Here is a 25,963-nt window from a genome sequence, read left to right as displayed (position 1 = left end):
AAACATACAATACATGACTTATAGGGCTCATGACAAAAACATACAATACATGACTTACAGGGTTCATGACAAAAACATACAATACATGACTTATAGGGTTCATGACAAAAACATACAATACATGACTTACAGGGTTCATGACAAAAACATACAATACATGACTTATAGGGTTCATGACAAAAACATACAATACATGACTTATAGGGTTCATGACAAAAACATACAATACATGACTTATAGGGTTCATGACAAAAACATACAATACATGACTTATAGGGTTCATGACAAAAACATACAATACATGACTTATAGGGTTCATGACAAAAACATACAATACATGATTTGTAGGGTTCATGGAAGACACAAACACAAACAAATCCAGGCCTCTTCAACCCCGAAAGACGTCAATGACTAGTGTTGTCAAGAAACCTTTCTTGTTCCCCACCCCATCACCCAAAAACAAAACAGAACAAACAGCAGTTTGTTTTATTATAACCACCATTATATTATTATAAATAAACCATCACCAGCCCAGTCCCCATTTAAAGCAATCTCATTAAAATCAGACCTTAGTTTTCGCTACTGCTAAACAAAGATCTGAAGACATCCCATTAGGGGTCACGTCAGAACGACCTTTCTTCCGACAAATCAGAGCGTCGCTTACCAGATTATGAATGTGACAGTTGGAATGTGATTTCTAATCATGCAGCCTCGAAAACTTTAACATGGGGTATTCTGAACGATAGTGACGGGTTAAACGACTGAATCTTTACAATCTGGACCATCTATGAGCCATTGCAGAATGTTTTTTTGTTCAGGTTTCAAATTTGTAATTGAGAATTTGTCAAAATGTTTCAAAGCGTAGTCGTCAATTTGAAATTAGTGCCGTAAAGCACGAGAAAGCTGCCTCCTGATTGGTCATTCCATTGGTCGGTCAAAGTTCGCACAAGGTTTGACGTGACCCGTTATGGGATGTCCTCAGATCTTAGTTTAGCGGTGGCGAGAACTAAGATATGATTTTAATGAGATTGCATTTAAAGCATCTTGTATGACAACAAACAAAGGGTACTGGATCACGTTTAGGTACAATGGCATCTTGTACATGGACAATGACTGTTTCATTCGTTAACACTGATTCGTTAACACAGTAGTCAGACCGCCTCTGTGGTCTAGTGGTAGAGCGTCCGCCCTGAGAGCAGAAGGTCCGGGGTTCGATCCCATACCAAAAAGACGTTAAAAGATGGTACTTGTTGTTACTCTGTCTGGTGCTCGCCATTAAGGAGCTAAAACAATGACTGGTTGGCTTGGAGTCGGTATACTGTGTCAGAGTGGGGTATTCATGTGAAACTGCGGCATGGTATCTCAGTGGGCTAGCAGTATAACTCGCCATCAGTCCGGACTAGTACAAGAAGCTACACACACACACACATGCATGCTCGTCGCTATATAAGTGCAATAATCTTGGACGCGACATTAAACCCCATTTCACCTTACCTACAACACCTACAGTCGTCATGACCCAAAGCTGGCTTGTGCAGTGGGACCCACGTGGCTCTGCTTCTAGTACTCAGCTGGGGTTAATGGCAGTAATAACAGACAGACATGCATACCACCAGTAAACACATCACACTAATGCCCATTGATTAACAGTAACGCTTAAACATGTACAGAAGTAAGGAGAATTGGGAATTGAAGCTTATTTGTTTTCAGATTTGTGTGAGTGAATGAGTACGTTTTTACGCCGCTTTTAGCAATATTCCAACAATATCACGGTGAGGGACACCAGAAATGGGCTTCGCACATTGTACCCAAGTGGAGAATCGAACCTGGGTCTTCGGTGTGACAAGCGAACACTTTAACCACTAGCTACCCGCCCGCCCTTCAGATTTGAGGGTAATATTTAGTATTCTATCATAGCAGGAGGCGGGATCAAAGGCGCTGCTCATCACCAATAGACAACAAATAGTACTGTACATTGTCACGTAAACCCCCTCCATTGATGACAGCATGTGCAACTGCAGAGTTATCTCAACGGCACACAGGTCACTGTGTCCAAGCTACAGTGGGGTCGGCATTAATACATTTGAAATAACTTAAAAATTTAAATTTATAAATTCAATCATAAAACAATACAAGCAATAGCAGAATTGAAAAAAATATTCTTGATTCGGGGCCTAATCGTCACCTAATAGACCACAGATAATGTATAATCACAATACAATAAACTGATCCTGCTTCTCAATACGAAATAGTCACAGATTCTGGGAAACAGTTAGGACCTACGAAGAATTACACATTATCTGTCCCGATATTATATATATGCAGTCATAATATTAAGAAATAAGATGTGTCTGGGCATTTATCATGTTGATGCAAATCTGAAACCCATAATGGTGATCTCAGGCTACAGCGGGGTCATTTGAAATAACTTAAAAATTTAAATTTATAAAATCAATCATAAAACAATACAGGCAATAGCAGAATAGAAAAAAAATATCCTTTATATCTTTTAGGCCTAATCGTCACCTATTAGACCACAGATAATGCCTTAACACGTCTTATTTCTTAATAGCATGACTACATATATATAATATCGGGACAGATAATGTGTAATTCTTTGTAGCTCGTAACTGTTTCCAGAATCTGTGACTACTTCGCATTGAGAAGCAGGATCAATTTATTGTATTGTGTTTATACATTTATCCCATAATGGTGATCGCCTTCATGTTGTTTTCAAGAGCGATGAGCACATATGCGACAGATGTAGGTATATGATAAGAAGATTGAAGAATCTTAAACAATCATGAGCTGTCGAGAATAAAGTGTTGATCCGATACATTGTTACAGATATTGAGCTGGAGGTTCGAGCCTGACTGCCCCTCTCCCGACAGGCACTTTCCACTGGCAGGGTTGTACAGCTGAGTTACCTCCCCCTGAAATACACAACACTCCTGTCAGATCAACTGAGGGAATTATTAATTTGATAATATAGCAAAGTTCTCAAAATGTCCTGACAGAAGTGTATATTTATGATTCTTCAAGACAAAGCTTCTGATATATCTCAGTCAATCATAACATAGTTCTCCAAGTGTATGTTTTTTTTTCTAGGCTTGGCTAGCATTGATGTAGATTTTTACAAAATTGAACGCAGGATAAAAACCCTTTTCGACCAACAGAAAATGTCAAATTTTAACATTTTGGAAAATCTAATTTCTGACTAGATTTCTTTCTTACACTAGCAAATTTTAGACTTCTGACATCATCAGGTACACAAGTATGGCTAAAGTTAGTGAAAATGGCTCATTTGTCGAACATCCAATTAACATAAGTGGGTGTCAACATTTATATTCAACTAGCATGGTGCCAAGATAGTGACTACAAACCTCATTCAACCAGATCCACACCTGCGCTGCCCCAGATTTGTGACACTTCATAGCCATCGGTTGAGCGAGGTTATCTCCCCTTTTCTGGGAGCTCTCCAGGCAAAGGCGTGTAGACATGACCAGAAGCTGGTAATCAGCCATTTCTTGCCAGATCTTTAAAAAAAATAAAAAGGTCCTCATACTTAATTATCCGGGTTATCATATCTCTATTTAAGGACTGAAGTTGTATTTGTTGAAGACACATTTGCCGCTTTAGTTTCGTTAAGGAAGTGATGTCACTTTTGATATAATTTTTCTGACAGAATGTTTCTTACAAATGAGTGTAATGTGATTAGATGTCTATTTTTATCATCACCTATTTCAAATCCAGACTCAAAGTGAAGCTTAAGTTATGAATTGTACAGGGTAATCATGATAAACTGTCGGCAAAAGAAAGTATATGCTTGAAAATTGGATGTGACTTAAAAAGTATGAAACATTATCAAAACGTTATTAGGCTGAAAGCAGTTGCCGAAACACTGCAGGTCCAAAATACCCTTATCAAATACATCACCATCAAATAAACATTTCTGGTTTATTTCATTTTTAGTCATCATCAAACATGGTTGTACACTTTTTTTGCCCAGCAGTATAGAAAGGACAGAACACACTGGATAATCAAAGATGACAGCTTTTCATTTACTGGTAATTATAGGTTTGTGACTAAAGGTAAAATATATCTTGGACAGGGAATTCCAGACCTGGAACCAACATAATATAGTTGAAGTATGCATGCTTATAACAACTGAGAAGTTTTGCCAGTGTCGCCAGTAATGACAAGAGCAATGTCTCAATGAGCCTTTTTCTTATTTTTTATTCAGCAATTAGCATGTTTAAAAGTTTGACTGGTGAAACCTTGACAGGACCAGTGACTGGCAATACTGAAGAACTCAAGTTACACAGAACACGTGGTATTTAAACCATTTTGGGAGAGGTCATTCCAGACAAATAATGAAACGTCCTCACTCTCAACATTCACACACCACCCAGAACATGAACCCTCCCCTGGAGACGGACATATGTTTGGGTGACCCTCCCCTGGAGACGGACATATGTTTTGGTGACCCTCCCCTGGAGACAGACATATGTTTGGATGACTCTCCCCTGGAGACGGACTTATGTTTGGGTGACCCTCCCCTGGAGACGGACATATGTTTGGATGACTCTCCCTTGGAGACGGACAAATGTTTGGGTGACCTCCCCTGGAGACGGACATATGTTTGGGTGACCTCCCCTGGAGACGGACATATGTTTGGGTGACCCTCCCCTGGAGACGGACATATGTGAGGTCATGAGATGGTGGTTAGACTTTGTAGATGATCTTTCGGGGCAGAGTAGGTCTAAAGTATGTTTAATTGTGTCCACTGAGTTCACAACTTCTACAAACCTGCTGAGCTTGTTCTGGCCGAGGGTGACATTTCTGCAGTGAAAGGAATCTCTTCTTCCCTCCTTCCTGTGCAGGGGTCACACAGAGGTCAGAGGTCAGGTGCTTCAACTGAACAGGGGTCATGGTCACAGTAAGGTCAAACAGACAACTGACATTTGAAGCATTTATGCAGTAGAGACAATAATTTACATTTGGGGAGAAATATTGTGTTACTCGGATGTCAAATTTGCATTATTTTAGTTTCGGAGTTGGTTGTAAAATACTACAGTGGGATGGCTGAATCATCCCTATTGATTGATAATCAAATTAAATCAGTTAGTCATTTTGCTTTTTTCAAAGTTAAGTTCAGTAAAACTAGATCAAATATAACGAAAACAAACACAAATACCTACTTCAGTACTTTATATTTTAGAATAGACCATGGCGTCACTTTTTTCTTCAAGCGCTATGTAGTAAGTAGTGAAAAAACCTCTAGGTTGAGAGAGGGTAATAATCGTTTGTGCTTGATTATGGAAAAATGTGTTTGACAACTTGGTTGCTTGGGTCTGCTGCTCCATCTTCGACTGTTTCAAGTTTTTGTTTGCTTGTTGTTTAACGCCACACTCAGCAATATTCCAACTATATGACAGCGGTCCGTAAATAATCGAGTCTGGACCAGACAATCCAGTGATTGACATCATGAGCATCGATCCACACAAATGGGATACGATTACATGCATCAACCAAGTCACCGAGCCTGACCCTCCGATCCCGTTAGTCGCCTCCTACCACAAGCATAGTCAAGTGATCGGATCACCACTAATTATTTTGCTCTGAAGTAAAACTAAACTGAAGCCATGTGGGGTGACTGACTAGGAATAACAACAACTTTTAACAACATAACACCGGTTGTATCCAACGTCTTTCCGAAGAATAACACCAAGTACCTCTCTAGGTTAAAGCCATAATATGAATTAATAGATTTTCATAATATTTTTCCAAAAAACATTTTTCAAATGAACTGTTCAAGGCATCTGTGTACATGAAGTGTTGATGGATGTCTGTATCATGATATCTGGAATTTTTCATCAAGTAAAGAAAGAAGGATATAAAACTGCGATTTTCTTTTCTGAAGATACTTGGAGAGGCTGTGTTTTTTTAGTGAGGCAGGCTGGGATGAAAATCTACTATTTACTTGATTCTGGCCTTATGTAAACCAACTACCTGTACTCACCTGGCCTCTCTGCAGCTCTCGAGGTTTGGCAGCGGTCATGTCGACGGGTGTTCCAAGCATACCTGGATATTTGGCTGCTTGTCCGGGAACCACCTGCAAGCAGAGCACAGAACTTGTACAACAGTCAAGGGGAACTGTAGGGTCCCCCGAGTCCTTAGGATTTATCTCGGATCTCTAATTAAATGCCTCTTGGGGGAGAATTATGAAAAACATACATTTTTTGTCCAAACTTGGGAATTGATGTTTTAATATTCTTACTTTCAGAGGTATTCTTTGTTTGTTTTGTTTGTTGTTTAATGCCGTACTCAGCAGTATTTCTGCTACATGATGGCAGTCAGTAAATTATCGGGACCATTAAATAAACAAACGACCAGACATTCCACATTGTCACGGTACACTGATGACATGCAATCAACTAAGTGGGATCTCAGTGGGAGTATTATTTTGGTGGAAAAAAACAGAGTTGAAAGATAAAATTTGTGGTTTATGCTGAAATGTTTATGTACGACAGAATTTTTCAAGAATTTAATTGCCCATAATTAAGGGTGCATATAACACAAGAGTGAGTATTATATGCGAATAAATAAGTCTTGTGTACATTGATCAATCGGAAGGGGTGCTAATTGGGATTGTTCACTAGCCAATATCTCAGCAAATGTCACTGTGTGTGCTTATTAGAGTGGGTCACTTATTACGTCGAATACGGTATATGTACTTCATTTACAAATTATGGCATTAAACAAACAAATAAACCTGTTCTTTTGTATCTATTGGATGGATGTTATTCATGTACATTTACACAGCTGTTACCTGTTATCCAGGTAGATCTACCCACCTGTTCTGTGTGCCTGTTATCCAGGTAGATCTACCCACCTGTTCTGTGTGGCTGTTATCAAGGTAAATCTACCCACCTGTTCTGTGTACCTGTTATCCAGGTAGATCCACCAACCTGTTCTGTGTACATGTTATCAAGGTAGATCTACCAACCTGTTCTGAGTGCCTGTTATCCAGGTAGATCTACCCACCTGTTCTGTGTGCCTGTTATCAAGGTAGATCTACCCACCTGTTCTGTGTGCCTGTTATGTAAGTAGATATACCCACCTGTTCTGTGTACCTGTTCTCCAGGTAGATCTACCCACCTGTTCTGTGTGCCTGTTATCCAGGTAGATCTACCCACCTGTTCTGTGTGCCTGTTATCCAGGTAGATCTACCCACCTGTTCTGTGTGCCTGTTATCCAGGTAGATCTACCCACCTGTTCTGTGTGCCTGTTATCCAGGTAGATCTACCCACCTGTTCTGTGTGTCTGTTATCCAGGTAGATCTACCCACCTGTTCTGTGTACATGTTATCAAGGTAGATCCACCAACCTGTTCTGTGTACATGTTATCAAGGTAGATCTACCAACCTGTTCTGAGTGCCTGTTATCCAGGTAGATCTACCCACCTGTTCTGTGTGCCTGTTATCCAGGTAGATCTACCCACCTGTTCTGTGTGCCTGTTATCCAGGTAGATCTACCCACCTGTTCTGTGTGCCTGTTATCCAGGTAGATCTGCCCACCTGTTCTGTGTACCTGTTCTCCAGGTAGATCTACAAACCTGTCCTGTGAGCCTGTTATCCACGTAGATCTACCCACCTGTTCTCCAGGTAGATCTACCCACCTGTCCTGTGAGCCTGTTATCCACGTAGATCTACCCACCTGTTCTCCAGGTAGATCTACCCACCTGTTCTGTGTGCCTGTTATCCAGGTAGATCTACCCACCTGTCCTGTGTGCCTGTTATCCACGTAGATCTACCCACCTGTCCTGTGTGCCTGTTCTCCAGGTAGATCTACCCACCAGTTCTGTGAGCCTGTTATCCAGGTAGATCTAACCACCTGTTCTGTGTACATGTTATCAAGGTAGATCTACCCACCTGTTCAGTGTACCTGTTATCCAGGTACATCTACCCACCTGTTCTGTGTGCCTGTTATCAAGGTAGATCTACCCACCTGTTCTGTGTGCCTGTTATCTAGGTAGATCTACCAACCTGTTCTGTGTGTCTGTTATCCAGGTAGATCTACCCACCTGTTCTGTGTGCATGTTATCCAGGTGGATCTACACACCTGTTCAGTGTACCTGTTATTTAGGTAGATCTTCCCGTCTGTTCTGTGTGCCTGCTATCCAGGTAGATCTACCCACCTGTTCTGGATACACGTTGTCCAGGTACCACCTGAAGCTCCGACACCCGAGCCGCTCCCTGAGCTCCACCCTCTCTGTGATGTCCCCTGGGTCAATATCCCGGGCCAGGGGCTTCAGGTCATAGAAATATTCCTGTCACAGACAGAAAATAACAGTAAATCCTTGGTTAAATCAGATCATTTACACCGACACGTTACCTTTCCACCCACAAATCTGACGACGCCTACACAGAAGGTACCATCAGGGGAACCCATAGTGATTTTTGACCCATCTTCCTGAGGCAAGGGAGTTTGACTATAAAAGTCCAGTATCCACCCTTGGCCAACAAGGCTGGAATTATGAGTTATATTTTGGCTGGACCAACAAGTCTATGCATAGACCAATCAAAATTGTGTAACAAAATCGACATACGGTTCAAAAACTGCCGTACATATTTCTGTTGATTGCAGGATTTTCAAAGCATGTGTACCACCAATTCCGTGACAAAAGATATTTTCCAAATCTTTTCATGTTTTTTATCAAGGTGCTCACATGATTTGATGCACTTTGCGAAGTAAGACTCATTTTATTACAATAAAGATCTTAATTATCGATACGATCGTCTTGACTGGGCGCCATTTGTTTGGAGCAAATGCAAGTGATATGAGAGGTGGAATCTGATTAGTCAATAGGAGAGATATAGAAGGGACATAACTCGTAATAGGCACTGGTGGCGCTACAATCGAGCCTAGAAATTCCAGCCTAGCTCGGCAAGGGTGGAAACAGTACTTTAACAGTCAGTTATCTCCCTTGCCAGGGAAGATGACGTTGACCAGCCTATGTAAATGAAGGATTCGTGGGTTCATGAGGCAGGCAGTTTTCTAAACCAATTCAGTTCCATTTCTTTACCACTTCGATTCAGAAAATTCAATTCTAACAATAGAAAACCCATGAAGAACACAAATATTCATTCGGTGGCACTTCCGTTTGGGTGTAGATGGCAGAGCTTTAAGAGAAAAGGTTGACTACAAATTGTACATCAATATTGTACATCAATGTCACTCAATTACTGATGTGAAATGACAGACAGATATATCTGGCATAAAACCATTACAATAAAACAGTTCAAGCACAAAACTTTAGAATTGGATGTTACGACTTGTTTGTTGTATAACGCTGTTTTCCAGCCGTATGACAGTAGTCGGTAAATAGTCATGATGATCAAGTGATTAACATCATGAGCATCAATATATGGGATAGGATGACATGTACCGATATTCCCTCTCAAGCATGCAGCATGTAAAATTACATGAAAATCTGATTTTTAGGAAAAAAGGGAATTAGCAAGTTTTACAAAAATATACTTAGCAAAATCTACTTAGAATTTTTTTGTATTATTTTCAAAGAAAAAGAATACAAAAGGATATACTGTGTCCTTGTTGTGGTGTCGTTTAATAAATATGTAAAATTGTCCAAAAATAACTACAGATCCATGGACACAGCAGATAGTTGAAAGAGTTATATTCTTCTGAAGAAAACACAATCATTGATCAGAGGGCTTATTTAGGGCCCTACTGTCATACAGACTAGCCCTGATTCAGATTACCTTATACTTGTCCATCCAGACCAGAGCCACCCTTAGTGAGTTTCGTGTAGTTGTATCGACTCCATTGGTCGAACCATATGGTCGGAAGTGTCGGAATACATGACCCACTCGAGAACAGGGGACTATTTCCATCCGACCCCCACACTGCCAGATCTAGAGGTGCAGTAATACAGAGGTCATGTGAGGTCATCAGACAGGAAAATACACTGTCGGAACACCACCACGAGTTTTTAGTCTTCATGCCAGAGCTCCTGTTATCCCGTTAACACAGTTAACAGCCACTCAATCCTTTTAAATAAAAATAACGACCTGTGTTTTTTGAACACTTGTCTTGAAGTAAAGGTCACAATATTATTTTCCTACAAACGTCAAAAGTGAATGAGCGAGTGAGTTGGTTTTAACGCGCTTTTAACAGTATTAGTTATATCGCGGCGTGTCAGCTTAATGTGGGAGGAAAGCCCGAAGGGATGCAGGTCTCAGACGTTTACCACTTCGGTGAAACCCACGAGCACGGGTATGGTGCTGACAAACCTAGAAACATAATCAGGGCAAACCAGGATTCGAACCCACAATCATAGGTTTCTGGCGTGCCCAATGGATGCAACTCTGCATAGCGAATCGCGGCGCCTTAGACGACGGGGCCACCCATTCCCCCCCCCAAAGTGAAAGAGAGACTAGTGCCGCAACATTTCTTAACGTAAGACGACCCTGCACAATGTCCCCTTCAACCTAGATACAATACAGTCAGGTATTTATCCTGGATCCCAAACCAAGTGCCTTTATTTTTATGAAATTGGTCATTGAAATACAAGTCACTTCTACGAAGCCATAAAATTAGTTAAAATTTGGGAAATTGGTAATTTCAATTTAGGTATGTTCATTGGAACTTGCAATCTAATTAAAATCAAATCTTAGTTCTCGCTATCGCTAAACAAAGATCTTAGGACATCCCAGTAGGGGGTCACGTCAGAACAACCGTTCAACCGACCAATCAGAGCGTCGTTTACCAGATCATGAAAGTAACAGTCGGAAAGTGATTTCTAATCATGCATCCTCGAAAACTTCAACACGGGGTATTCCGAACGATAGTTACGGGTTTAACGACTTAATCCATACAATCTAGACCATCTATTAGCAATTCCAGAATGTTCTTTTGTTCAGGTTTCAAATTTGTAATCAAGAATTTGTCAAAATATGTTTTTGGAAGCGTTGTAGCCAATTTGAAATAAGTGCTGTAAAGCACGAGAAAGCTGCCTTCTGATTGGTCGCTCCATTGGTCGGTCAAAGTTCGCGCAAGGTCGGTCCCTTAATGGGATGTCCTCAGATCTTTGTTTATAGGCAGCGAGAACTTAGATCTGATTTTATTCAGATTGTGGAACTTGCTGCAGACTTGGGGACATTATGCATGGACATCATACTTTAAGGAATCTTGCGGCACTCGTCTCTTGCGGTAGCATATCACCCTATTATCAGGTCTAGTTTTACTCCTGGTAAGACAGAGCTAAACGTGTGTGAATCTAAAACCTTTGAACCTTGTTCAAGTTGATGCAAAACTAGACACTGTAATTTCAAGAAATTACAATTATAAGTTGTGAAGGCTTCGAAGACTTTATACAACAACATTTTAACAAGCTGAAGACATTTAAATACTTTGTACAAATGTATAAAATATACATCACAAACTTCAATCAAAGATGACACTATGATATATGTTTCTTACCCGGAAAGATATTTCAATATTTTCGCCTCCCCAAACATCCATCTGAGAATCATACTCTCCGAGCTCGTAAAAGTAAGATCGGTCCATGGCAAACAATCCACCCGGCATAGTTGGTGTCCTGGAAGGCAACATACATCACACTTGGTTATCTTCATCAATACTTTGTGGTACTGTATACACCAGGGGTCCGGAAACGGTGATATGCGCCAGACAAGTACGATTGGGAATCTCAAATGTCCGGTTTAAAATATTGCTTACCGGACATTTAAATTTTTCTGTCCGGACATTTTAAAAAACAAACAACGCTACCTTCGGGGTCCAAATAATTGATGAGCGTTATCGTATCCCTTCAAAGACTTCAGGTGAATAAACAGGTACATGTATAACAAACTTGGTCAATAAAAGTATGAAATCATGTGTGGAATCAAACCTGGGCCATCAGCATGACAAGTAAACGCTCTAACCAATACCCCACTGCCCATGTTTTTTACGACCCACATGTTGGTGAGAGACATTTTTTCACAACCTAATACTCACTCAATGGGATCAATAAGTTGATCAATACTGTTCTGGTATCTCGGGGGCAGTCCGTCCCATCTGTGGAGCAGGGACCATGTGAATCCTCCACGGACAAGGGGAGACGATCGGTACATGAAGGTCTCCGAGTCGATCATGTCCACGACCGGCACCACCACCGTAGTCCGCTGTGCCTTGATCCGGGAGAGAAGCGGCGCCAACCACTGCCTGTTCACTTCAATGTGGCTGTCAAGAAACACTAGGACCTAATAAACAAACCATCAGTGTACTGAATCTGCATTTCCTCAGACATGTGATACCATATTCGACATAATAAGCGCCCCGCTCTAGTAAGTGCCCACAGCGATATTTGCTAATACATTGGCTAGTGAACAATCCCAATTAGCACCCCTTCCGATTGATCAATGTACACAATACTTATTTACTCGTGTATAATACGCACTCGTGTATTATATGCACCCTTAATTATGGGCAATTAAATTCTGGAAAATATATCTGTCGTGTATAATAAGGTGAGGTGAAATTGGGTTTAACGTCGCGTCCAAGATTATTGCACTTATATAGCGACGTGCATGTACGTGTGTGTGTTTGTGTGGCTGCTTGTACTAGTCCGGACTGATGCCGATTTATAGTGCTAGCCCACCGAGATACCATGCCGCAGTTTAACATGAATACCCCACTCAGACACAGTATACTGACTCCGAGCCGACCAGTCCTTGTTTTAGACCCTCAATGCCGAGGCGCCAGACAGGGTAACAACAAGTACCATCTTTTAACGTCTTTTGGTATGACGCGGCCGGGGATCGAACCCCGAACCTTCCGCTCTCCGGGCGGACGCTCTACCACTAGACCACGGAGGCGGTCTCGTGTATCATTTCAGGGTGTCAGCATAAACCACGACATTTACGATCTTTCAACTCTGGTTTTTTTTGTCACCAAAATTATATTCTAATAAGAGCCCCTTATTTGTAATTTTGAGTGAGTGAGTGAGTGAGTATGGTTTTACGCCGCTTTTAGCAATATTCCAGCAATATCACGGCGGGGGACACCAGAAATGGGCTTCACACATTGTACCCATGTCGGGAATCGAACCCGGGTCTTCGGCGTGACGAGCGAACGCTTTAACCACTAGGCTACCCGACCGCCCCTGTAATTTTGAGAGCGCCCTAGGCGATTATTACATCGAATACGGTATTGCATGTTAAGGAGGCACAGGTTGACTAGTTGTCTAAGGAACCGTAATTTGCTGTGAAGAGTTGTGTCCCATTTCATCCTGATGATGTTTCTAGGTTTGTTAGCAAAGTACCCGTGCTCGAGGATTTCACCATATGGTAAACATCTCAGACCTGCATCACTTAGGGTTTTCCGCCTACATTAACATGATTAACCCAACATGCTGTTATATAACATGAATTCTGTCCATAGCAGTGTTAAACCCAACTCACTCACTAATGCATATTAAACTCCGAACACATAGAGTCATCCTTCAAGCTTCCGTACATACAGTTGAACACTATTGTGATGAACTCTGATTCTCAGTTGTGTCCAACTGGTTGTCAAGTCTTATTGTTGAGCATGTTAAGAAATTTTTTTTTCAAAGTACTGTAAACTACAGTTGTAACGAACTACAAGGGACGGCTTATTTTAATTCATTATAACCATTGTTCATCATAAGCATATATGCAACGTTTATACAGCATATGGCCGGGACCAAAAGACCAGTTTGTTGTATCCATCAGTTCGTTATAAGCATATATGCAACGTATATACAGCATATTGCCAGGACCAAAAAGACCAGTTTGTTATATCCATCAGTTCGTTATAAGCATATATGCAACGTATATACAGCATATGGCCGGGACCAAAAAGACCAGTTTGTTATATCCATCAGTTCATTATAAGCATATATGCAACGTTTATACAGCATATGGCCGGGACCAAAAAGACCAGTTTGTTATATCCATCAGTTCGTTATAAGCATATATGCAACGTATATACAGCATATGGCCAGGACCAAAAAGACCAGTTTGTTATATCCATCAGTTCGTTATAAGCATATATGCAGAATATATATAGCATATGGCCGGGACCAAAAAGACCAGTTTGTTATATCCATCAGTTCATTATAAGCATATATGCAACGTATATACAGCATATGGCCAGGACCAAAAAGACCAGTTTGTTATATCCATCAGTTCATTATAAGCATATATGCAACATATATACAGCATATGGCCGGGACCAAAAAGACCAGTTTGTTATATCCATCAGTTCATTATAAGCATATATGCAACGTATATACAGCATATGGCCAGGACCAAAAAGACCAGTTTGTTATATCCATCAGTTCATTATAAGCATATATGCAACATATATACAGCATATGGCCGGGACCAAAAAGACCAGTTTGTTATATCCATCAGTTCATTATAAGCATATATGCAACATATATACAGCATATGGCCGGGACCAAAAAGACCAGTTTGTTATATCCATCAGTTCATTATAAGCATATATGCAACGTTTATACAGCATATGGCCGGGACCAAAAAGACCAGTTTGTTATATCCATCAGTTCATTATAAGCATATATGCAACGTATATACAGCATATGGCCAGGACCAAAAAGACCAGTTTGTTATATCCATCAGTTCGTTACAAGCATATATGCAACGTATATACAGCATATGGCCAGGACCAAAAAGACCAGTTTGTTATATCCATCAGTTCATTATAAGCATATATGCAACATATATACAGCATATGGCCGGGACCAAAAAGACCAGTTTGTTATATCCATCAGTTCATTATAAGCATATATGCAACGTATATACAGCATATGGCCAGGACCAAAAAGACCAGTTTGTTATATCCATCAGTTCATTATAAGCATATATGCAACATATATACAGCATATGGCCGGGACCAAAAAGACCAGTTTGTTATATCCATCAGTTCATTATAAGCATATATGCAACATATATACAGCATATGGCCGGGACCAAAAAGACCAGTTTGTTATATCCATCAGTTCATTATAAGCATATATGCAACGTTTATACAGCATATGGCCGGGACCAAAAAGACCAGTTTGTTATATCCATCAGTTCATTATAAGCATATATGCAACGTTTATACAGCATATGGCCGGGACCAAAAAGACCAGTTTGTTATATCCATCAGTTCATTATAAGCATATATGCAACGTATATACAGCATATGGCCGGGACCAAAAACACCAGTTTGTTATATCCATCAGTTCGTTATAAGCATATATGCAACATATATACAGCATATGGCCGGGACCAAAAAGACCAGTTTGTTATATCCATCAGTTCATTATAAGCATATATGCAACATATATACAGCATATGGCCGGGACCAAAAAGACCAGTTTGTTATATCCATCAGTTCATTATAAGCATATATGCAACGTTTATACAGCATATGGCCGGGACCAAAAAGACCAGTTTGTTATATCCATCAGTTCGTTACAAGCATATATGCAACATATATACAGCATATGGCCGGGACCAAAAAGACCAGTTTGTTATATCCATCAGTTCATTATAAGCATATATGCAACGTTTATACAGCATATGGCCGGGACCAAAAAGACCAGTTTGTTATATCCATCAGTTCATTATAAGCATATATGCAACATATATACAGCATATGGCCGGGACCAAAAAGACCAGTTTGTTATATCCATCAGTTCGTTACAAGCATATATGCAACATATATACAGCATATGGCCGGGACCAAAAAGACCAGTTTGTTATATCCATCAGTTCGTTATAAGCATATATGCAACGTTTATACAGCATATGGCCGGGACCAAAAAGACCAGTTTGTTATATCCATCAGTTCGTTACAAGCATATATGCAACATATATACAGCATATGGCCGGGACCAAAAAGACCAGTTTGTTATATCCATCAGTTCATTATAAGCATATATGCAACGTTTATACAGCATATGGCCGGGACCAAAAAGACCAGTTTGTTATATCCATCAGTTCATTATAAGCATATATGCAACGTTTATACAGCATATGGCCGGGACCAAAAAGACCAGTTTGTTATATCCATCAGTTCGTTATAAGCATATATGCAACGTTTATACAGCATATGGCCGGGACCAAAAAGACCAGTTTGTTTTATCCATCAGTTCGTTATAAGCGTTTGTTATAAACATACTTGACTGTGTTGTTTCAATAATTCCATTTTGTTTTAATATATATATATATATTGCTGTCAGTGTTTGACAGTAAAACACATGCCAGACAGACATCAGGACCCATAGAATATAGAAGCTGCAGGCCCTGACTAAAGTCTTCAGGCCTCAATTAAAAAAAACTGCAGCTTACTGTGAGCTCTATTCCACAATCAGCATAGGGAATTCTTTTTTTAAGTTTTTAGAGTCAAGAAGGATATTGTGTAATATAAGATTTCAGAGATTAAATGTTAGTTTAGGACCCACACAAATTTGAACACTGATAGCTGTTAGTCACCATAAACCATGGCTTTATTTCATTATTGTTTTTAGGGGGCAGTGAGGTAGTCTAGTGATTAAAGAGTTTGCTTGTCATGCCAAGGTCCTGGGTTTGATTTCTCTCATGGATACCTGTTAAGTCCATTGGTGGGGTACCACAACATTTTGGAAGAAGTTTCAAATTCCAACGAAAAATAACTTTACTCTGCTTTACATAAAGTAAAGAAACATTTTTTTTAAATATTCAGGTTATTTTTATGAAAGTCATTTCAACCTTTCTACAGTGAGTGAGAGAGTGAGTGAGTGTGTGAGTGGGTGGGTGGGTGAGTGAGTGAGTGAGTGAGTGAGTGAGTGAGTGAGAGTGAGTGAAATGCCATATTCAGCAGTATGCTGATCTACATCAACGTGAGACAGCAAAATATGGGAACCTGGGATTCAAACCAAAGATCATTGCACGACCAATTCATGAAGGACACAACAGAGAATAGATGACTGGGCCTGCCAGTCCTCCTACAGAGTATAAAAACACTGACTGATGCAAGACATTGCCAGAATCTATTCTAGTTTCATGGGTCTTCTGTATGTTCATGTTCATTTAACATCTTACAAATAATTCTATTTTTTATTCCCCTAACTCTAACAGATTTTAAATGTTCTAAAGTTTCCCTTTTCCACTGAATTGTCCCACCTGTCCAGTGGCTTGTCTTGCCCCCAGTATTCTGGCTCGAATCAGTCCCAGCCTCTCTGTACTGCGCACAAGTTTCACCTTCGACAGACCGTGTATATACTTGGACAGACGAGCCTTGAGGTGGTCTGCAACAGACGTATCATTCTTCACACCATGTACCATCTTCCCGAGGCAAGAGAGTTAACTGACTTTAAAAGTCCAGTTTCCATCCTTGCCGAACTAGGCTGGAATTACTGGGCTCGATCGTAGCGCCACCAGTGGCTATTACCAGTTATGTCCTTTTAATTCTCTCCTATGGACCAATCAGATTCCATCTCTCGTACCACTTGTGTTTGCTTCACACAAAATAGTGGCGCCGAGTCAGGACAATCTGATCGATAATCAAGATCTATATTGTGATAAAACGTGTCTTACATCGCCAAATGCATCATACTACGTGAGCACCTTGATTAAAAACCTGAAAAGATTTGGAAAATATCTGCTGACGAGTTGGCGGTGCACATGGTTTGCAATTCCTGCAATCGACCGAAATCTGCACGACAGTTTATGAAACGGATTTCGGTGTGCGATTTTGATTGGACTATGCATAAACTTGTTAGTCCAGCCAAAATGTAACTCCATAATACCAGCCTAGTTCGGCAAGGGTGGAAACTGGACTTTTATAGTCAGTTAACTCCCTTTCCTCGGGAAGATGACCATGTACACATAGTAGTGATGGGTTCTGACCTGACTTTCATATTGCATTAATCATCCATGTATGGCGGTACGTACCACAATATATTGCATGCATTCTTTGTTCTGAACCTAAATAAAAATAACCCACATGTTTTACTGAGTCGTAGCATATACAAGAAGTTTGTTGCGACTGGTTTCCCTTTTCCAATTACACATTTTCTGATCACATGAATCAGTTCCTAATTTCTGAATTTTAGTTTTGACTTGTCACTTATGTAAACTTTGTCAACAATAGGACATATGCCTGATTTTCCAACAGTATTTGATAAAACCCAACTAACTCACTCACTTCATTTAATTAGATGTTTATCCATTTACCATCGATCAGATTACAAAATACAGAGACCTGTGAAAATCCAGGTAGAGAATAGGTCTTCAGCAACTCATGCTTGCCGTACAAGGCGACTGTGCTTGTCGTAGAGGCGACTAATGGGATCAGGTGGTCCAATTGTGTGGATCGATGTTCATGATGCCAATCACTGGATTGTCTGGTCCAGACTCGACTATTTACAGACGACAGTCATATTGTTGGAATATTGCTGAGTGGGGCATAAACAACAAAGGAACAAACAAGCAAAAAAAATACAGAACTCTGACTAACCAAGTGTGCTTGCGTCATCCACCAGTACGATCTCATGCAGGTACACTGCGGGGGTCCGTGTCAGTATCGTCTGTATGGATCTGATGAGGGTTGACCAGGCTTCGTTGTAGAAACACATCACCACGCTGGCCTCGGGGAGGTCCTGGGGGTACTGCTGTTCCCGACACCTGACAGCAGACATTATTATACAAGCGTCATCACAACATGACATATCATCCCGGTCTGCTGCAATTTGGAAATGGAGTGTGGCTACTTGTACCCTACTTTTGGTTCGTTGCCATTGGATACCTTCAGTTCAGTGAAGAAAACAAATACTGCTGTTCAGTATTTTTCAAAATCCCAAATCATCAAAAGGCACAGTTCCCCACTAGACTGATCTGTATAGCAAGTTTAATCAAAGAATATTCAACAGTTTTGGATTTCTGCTCCAGAAATGAGCAGAGCACTATTGGTTCATTGCCATTGGATACCTTCAGTCCAATGAAGAAAAAAAATACTGCTGTTCAGTATTTTTCAAAATCCCAAATCATCAAAAGGCACAGTTCCCCACTAGACTGATCTGCATTGCAAGTTTAATCAAAGAATATTCAACGGTTTTGGAGTTCTGCTCCAGAAACGAGCACTACCCTCATTTTCAGTATAAATACAAATTATCATCATGAAAACAAACAAATAAACAATAATGATGTACATCACTGGCAGTTCCCCTTTCAAATAACATGCCAACCTATCAGTTGTGTTTAGTTCACTTCAAGACTTTGGAATACAGCATGCACCACTTTATTGTCAAATCCTGGATCTGTTTGTTGGATCATGAGGTCAACAGAGACTCCGACACCAAGATCTTGTTTTATTCCCAACAATGCCGCCTTCTTGGCATAGAACTCACAATTTATTCCTGGAGTCTTTGATTGGTCTGATCTCTCCAAGCCTCTCACTGAGCAGCTCATTAAAACCATGGCGAGCCATTCCTGTCGGAAACAATGAATACAGTGGGAAGTTCTTGTGAAATAATTCATTCTGAATAGAGATGCAATTTAGAATCTTTGAATCAATATCTGTCATATAAATGATCATTTGATCAATTTATTGAACAAATTTTATTGAAAATTTACTGAACATTCCGAACACAGTGTTTTGAAACAAAAACCTTCAAAACAATAAGTCCAACCATATACAGTGGTCCACTGCTGTGTTGAACTCTTATATATGTAAAGGTGATAATTCTGTCCTAGCTAATTTTATTATTATTGGACTTCTGAGATGTCCAATCGGAGGTTCAAATTTCCAGTTTTGTTGAACTTTTGGGGTCCCAAATGACAAATACAAAATTGCCTTCGATGCCAAAACACAAATTCATTGTTTCTATAATAATCCTTTAATGAATAACCAAACACTTGTATGACAAGTTTGACTTACTCTTTTGACTAACACTTGTTTAAGTCAAACTTTTTCTTCAGGTTATTAGTTTGACACAAAGGTGACTATAGACATGACTGATCCTGTTGACAAATCAATATATATCCCAACATAGTTCTAAACTAGGGCTGGGACGAGTCCAAATTTACTACCAGGGTACCCACACACTAGGGCTGGGATTGGTACCTCGGGTACCCGGTTCGGGTGGTTCCTGAGTAGGACCCGGGTACCCACAGGACTACCCGGACCCGTGGTTAGTCATGTGATCTATATTGTTTGATGACAAAAATTATCTAAAACTCAATGGTTACACTATAAGTCACTGATATCCCATTGCTTTCTGACAATGCACCCATTCCTTCTGACTTTTATATGTTTGAATAAAGATAAAACTTCATGCATTAAACTTCAGTGGACAGTTTGTACCTATCTCTAAACATCTACAGCCGGTACCCGGGTAGGGTCAGGTAATAGGGTGGTGGATACCCGGGTAGTAAATTTGGAACCGTCCAAGCCCTACCACACACCTATTACCCAACCCTACCCGGGTACCCGCTGTTGGTGTCAAGAGATAGGTACAAAATGGCCAATTGGGAATAGTTTGACAGTAGCCCTGGCAGAATGTATTTAGATATACGTATAAAACATCATGGTCATGCATCCACTGAAGTTGACTGAAGTTTTAGCTTTGTTCAAACATATATAAGTCAGAAGGAACTTGATCATAGTCATGAAGAAATGCAAAAATTTGAGACTTAAAATTGTCGTGTAACCATGAGTTATATAGTGAATTTTTGTCATGAAACAATATATCACGTGACTAACCACGGATCCGGCGGGTCCTACTCAGTATCCACCCGACCCGAGTAGCCGAAATACCCATCCCAGCCCTATTCTAAACATACTCAAAGTTTAACAGTTTTGTTGATAATTTTCATTTTATCGATAGTCCAAATTCTGTTTTTGTGATCAACGACTGTTGTAGTCAAAAATAGGTTAAAAAAATAATTTAAGTCAGCAATTATCATGATTAATGTGGTGTGTACAGGCAAACAACTTTGTTTACATTTCGATCTGAGGCCACAATAAACAATGATACCTTAAAGGGGAAGTGTACACGCAAAAATCACTTTCTTTCTTTTTCTAAACAAAACGCAATTTTAGAATTAATTAGTATCTGTGTTTGAAAATATACACTCTTTTTTTTCACAGTGAACGTAGGAAGCTCACAATAGTATGAAAATGATATGCCGTTATGAGGCCTTCGTTTTTCGAGCTAAACAGGCCTGAGTTATCCCCCTTAGATTATGACGTAATTGGTGCCAATTCAACTGGGTCCCTGTCTATTCTCAACGCAAAAGATATCAAGTACCAGTTTGCGGTAAAACAACATGGCCTACGACACACTCCGGAGCAGTGGTGACTCAGCATAACACTATGCTGGCTGGCATCTGAGACGCTAGAATCACACACCTGGACCTACACCACGTGAAGCGGCTCTAACAAAGCATGATGACGTCATAATGTTTATCAATTGGCACCAATGACGTCATATTGCAAGGGGCATAAGCCATGGTGTTTTTGTTGTGGAAATAGAACACTTGGTAAATGTGAAAAATATAAATCGTTTTAATGCGAAAAATATGTTAATTAATTGTGATATTTTTATATTTTTGTCTATGACACTTCTATGTTAACACTTTAAATGTGGAAAAAGTACAAGAAAAATAGGTTCATTTCCGTGTGAACTTGCCCTTTAATGGATTTTCATCCAAAATTTTGAAGGGTATGAGGTGGGAGGCATTGCATATTTGTTAGATATTATAAACAAACTGTTTAAGGCATCTATGAAAATCCTCAACTGCTAAGATCTACATGAAGCATGAATGTTTGGGTCGACTATTCCACCAAGTGAAGGAGGAGCACACGTAGAGATTTTCTTCGTCAGAAGGTAATTGAGGACAACAAAATTATATGAGGCAGGCAGGAATGAAAACACAATAACCGATTTATTTTGGCCAAACTATAAACTTCTCAATCCATGACATCAACAAAATTTCCAAAGATTCAATCATACTTTGTTAATGAAAACCAAAACCACAATTACTATTAATATTAATAGTTAACGCAAGATATAACAAATGACCAATGTCATTAAATCAGATCTAAGTTTTTTGCTGCCACTAAACTAAGACCTGAGGACATCCCATCAGGGTCACGTCAGAACGACCTTTTGCGAACTTTGACCGACCACTGAAATGACTAACAAGAATTCGACATCAGCCAATGAGAAAGCAGCTTTTTCAAGCACTCGTTTCAACCTGGCGACTTCAATTTCAGACTACGCTTGAAAAATATGTGCACGCATTTAAAATTAATTAAAATTGATTAAAATTTTGAAAACTGAACAAACAAACATGTCTTATACTAGTATATGGATGAGATTGTATAGCAGTGCTTCCCACATACTGTGCCACGCCTCTTCCATTCAAATGTTTATCCCACGGAAGCGAGAAACAGACAATAATTTCGACAAAATCAGTCGTACGGGCCATTACTGCCGTTCGGAATCCCCCGTGTTAAAGTTTTCGAGGTTGCATGATTAGAGAACACATTCCAACTGAAATTTCATGATCTAGCAAGCGATGCTTTGATTGGTCAAATGAAAGGTCGTTCTGACGAGATCTGGGATGTCCTCAGATCTTTGTTAAGCGATAGTGAGAACTAAGATCTGATTTGAATAAGATTGAACAAATGACTTGGGGACTTACCTTCAGCTAATGTTATTTCATCCGTTTTGTTTCTCACCATACCAACTTTAAATAGTTCTCTGTCATCTTCTTTGGTCCAGACAGCTTTGACTTGATGTGTGTCTGCCAAATGTTCATTCCTTGTGGTCTCAAATATATTCAACACTGCATTTAACTTCGGAATCAGAACCTTATTTGAAAAGGTTTCGAACTGTTCTGTCTGGATCAGTTTTAAAGTCAAATATGCCACGATACAAACTATTCCAGCTTGATAGCAGAGTCGCCACAACATTTTTATTTATAGAAATGTTTCACAGGGGGTATATGTCTTATCCAGTTCACCTGAATAGAAACAGAAAATCATATTACACACACACATGCTGTATTCGACTTAACTAATTGCCCGTAATTAAGGGTGCAAGAGTCTTCTTGCAGGCTACAGAAAGGGGCGAGTGGTGATGAATGGCCCCTAGTATATCAAATACAACACAAGCTCACAACAGTGATACATTACACTTATTTACATTATTCACTGCAGTAGAGTTTATGAATAGGTGAAGCCTGCATTTGATTAGTAAATAAAGATCTGTAGTAACATACAGGGTCGCAAGCTGAGAAGGCTACATTGGGTAATTATTATAATTATAGTTATCGTTATCATGACTTTCTTGTGTTCTTTATATGTTATTCCTATCCTTTGTAAACATAATCTGACCGTATATTTTTTAAAACATGCAATAGCTCTATCATTCACTTGATGAAGCATCTCATGAAGATCCAGGTTAGAATTAGTCTTCAGAAAACCCATGCTTGTCTTAAGAGGCAACAAACAGGATCGGGTAGTCAGGCTTGCTGACTTGGTTGATACATGTTATTGGATCCCAATTGCGATTGATGGGGTGCAGGCTAAAACGTCACCTCAGCAAAACGTCACCGATTTCTCTGGCGAAAACGGCACTGCATTTGGCGAAAATGGCTGCTATGTGATGGGTGAAAACGGCACCTCTATTTCTAATAACGATTTCTTAAGTAGTATATCCAATTTATGTTATTTGTTACATATTATTTGATGTATTTACATGTTATTTCCTGTTTTCCAGTTGTTCACAGATAACTACATACATTCACATATATACAGTTCTTCAGTTTTCATCTTCATCACAGTTTACAATATCGGCCCATGTACCACCGAGCATTGTGATAGTAGCTGACTCAGGGGGCTAATTTCTAATGTAAACTTGTTTGAACTTTTCACAATTATTGGTGTTTGCAAGCGACCATGTAAGTTTAATTTCATTTATATTACCAAGGTAAAAAAAAAAATAGGGTGCCGTTTTCGCAAGGCAATTGTAACCGTTTCGCTTGAGGCAAGGTGTCGTTTTTCGCCAATCGGTGCCGTTTTCGCCAGGTGATGTTTTGCTGACGTGCCGTTTTAGCTATAACCCAGATTGATGCTAATGGTGTCAATCACCGGATTGTCTGGTCCAGACTTACTATACGGACTTATAGATGACTGCCATATAGTGTGGAATATTGCTGAGTGCAGCGTTAAACAACAAACAACTTGATGAAGCTAGGGTAATAAATATTCCTGAAACACTGTGACAGGTTGTGAAGTCCATGCATAATTTCATGACCAGGGCCCAATTGCACAAAACAATCTTAGCGCTTAGATGAATGTAACTCCCATACTTTAACATAGGCTTACTATAATCTTAGTGCTAAGATTGCAAGTGGGCCCTGGTCTCTTAATAACTTATAAGCAGACTTCTGGCTATTCATAGTTAGGTAAATGAACTACATACTGTTGAATCATAAATTACCCACTTCTTGTAAAATAAACCTGCATTACATACTGGTCTAAGCAAGACCTTTAATGTATGTCCTAGTTTGAATCGGTTAATACTGCAACTGTATAGATTGTCTCTTGGAACATTTTATTTTTTAAAAGCATACTTTACATCCACAATTATAGACAGTGATAGAAAACAGGATTAGTAACAAGCAAACTATATGCTCAACAAAACAACACAAAAATTGACTGAAATATACCATGGTATCAGAATGGTTCAAGTTGCTGGGTTATAGCGAAAACAGCACCTCAGCAAAACGTCACCGATTGGCGAAAACGGCACCTTGACTCAAGCGAAAACGGCTACTATTATTTTATTTACACCTTATTTTTTTTGTACCTTGGTCAAATATGTGCTATTAAACTTATATGGTAACTTGCAAACACCAATAATTGTGAGATGCTAAAACAAGTTTACATTAGAAATTAGCCTCTACTCCAACTATAATCCAACTTAGCTTATACGCAGCACAACTTATCGTGAAAACATGACATGCTTTGAAGAAAAATAATAGAAATTAAACTCACGTCGTCTCTTACAAACACAAATAATTGTGAAATTGTGAAATAAAACAAGTAAGAAATTAGACCCATACTCCAATTTACTCGCCGACTGATTGGGAGGCTCAGTTAACTTAATGTGAAAACACTTTACGCTTTAAGTTTTAAGTACCTTTACTCAATTTAAATGGAAACTGTTTTTAAGAGTCCTAACATGGTGCTGACCATGTATATACCATATATATTACTACATTTATCATTATTAAAAATAGAGGTGCCGTTTTCGCCCGACACATAGTAGCCGTTTTCGCCAGAGAAATCGGTGACGTTTTAGCCTGCACCCAAGTTGCTGATGACCTGGTGTGTCATTCACCATGTTCACTGAAATATAAGGATCGTTAGGCAACGTATTTCTGATCTGTCTTTTAGACAGCTGGTGACAGTTATATGTTACTTGACATTATTTATAAACGAGAACGTATGCTCACTAAAAGATGTCGATGGTTTACGTTCAAAAACACAAAACCCTACACACGGTAATTCTACTACGACATTTCAAGGTTTCATTTTCGTCATGCCAGATGTCGCTTCCTCATGGTGACGGCCTTTTTGACGCTGTGTAGCTTTCTTCTCTTGAAAAATGTCTCAAATACAAGCGTGGCATCCTTCGTATCGTCTTACTTTTAATGCCTTACATGTCAAAGCATAGCATCCTTCGTCTGAAGTAAGTCAACAAGAGCATGTTTCTCTTGCGGGTGGGCTGGATCCCATGTGCTTTTGTTGACGGAAGTAACGACCGGATATCACACGTGTAGTCGCTGACAACATCCGTAAGATATTCACAGGCATATACTAACATCAGACATAAGGTGCGACAAATG

At 39.6% G+C, this 25,963-nt stretch overlaps 1 protein-coding gene across 3 annotated transcripts; it reads right to left on the bottom strand.

The window, feature by feature from the left end:
• Nucleotides 1–1,394: 1,394 nt before the first annotated feature.
• LOC124130875 (polypeptide N-acetylgalactosaminyltransferase 11-like) lies at nucleotides 1,395–25,876 on the bottom strand. 3 transcript variants are annotated; one of them, XM_048388291.1, is made up of 13 exons: nucleotides 25,571–25,876; nucleotides 22,751–23,071; nucleotides 19,450–19,531; nucleotides 18,561–18,727; nucleotides 17,225–17,349; nucleotides 12,042–12,286; nucleotides 11,505–11,622; nucleotides 9,785–9,937; nucleotides 8,200–8,331; nucleotides 6,023–6,115; nucleotides 4,810–4,917; nucleotides 3,384–3,536; nucleotides 1,395–2,933 (listed from the first exon to the last, which is right to left on the bottom strand). In XM_048388291.1, the coding sequence occupies exons 2-13, from the start codon at nucleotides 23,019–23,021 to the stop codon at nucleotides 2,802–2,804; spliced, it is 1,779 nt and encodes a 592-aa protein (XP_048244248.1). In that variant the 5' UTR covers nucleotides 23,022–23,071; nucleotides 25,571–25,876; the 3' UTR covers nucleotides 1,395–2,801. The 3 variants fall into 3 exon arrangements, with proteins under 3 accessions (XP_048244248.1, XP_048244239.1, XP_048244244.1); XM_048388282.1 differs by having other exon boundaries at nucleotides 25,764–25,876; XM_048388287.1 differs by having other exon boundaries at nucleotides 25,778–25,876.
• Between the last annotated feature and the right edge of the window lie 87 nt (nucleotides 25,877–25,963).

This window comes from Haliotis rufescens, unplaced genomic scaffold, assembly GCF_023055435.1.
Source record: "Haliotis rufescens isolate VD_foot unplaced genomic scaffold, xgHalRufe1.0.p SCAF_10, whole genome shotgun sequence".
In the NCBI taxonomy this organism is placed as follows: Eukaryota; Metazoa; Mollusca; class Gastropoda; order Lepetellida; family Haliotidae; genus Haliotis; species Haliotis rufescens.
The sequence above is the reverse complement of the archived record's forward strand: the minus strand, read 5'-3'. Positions and strand labels throughout refer to the sequence as shown.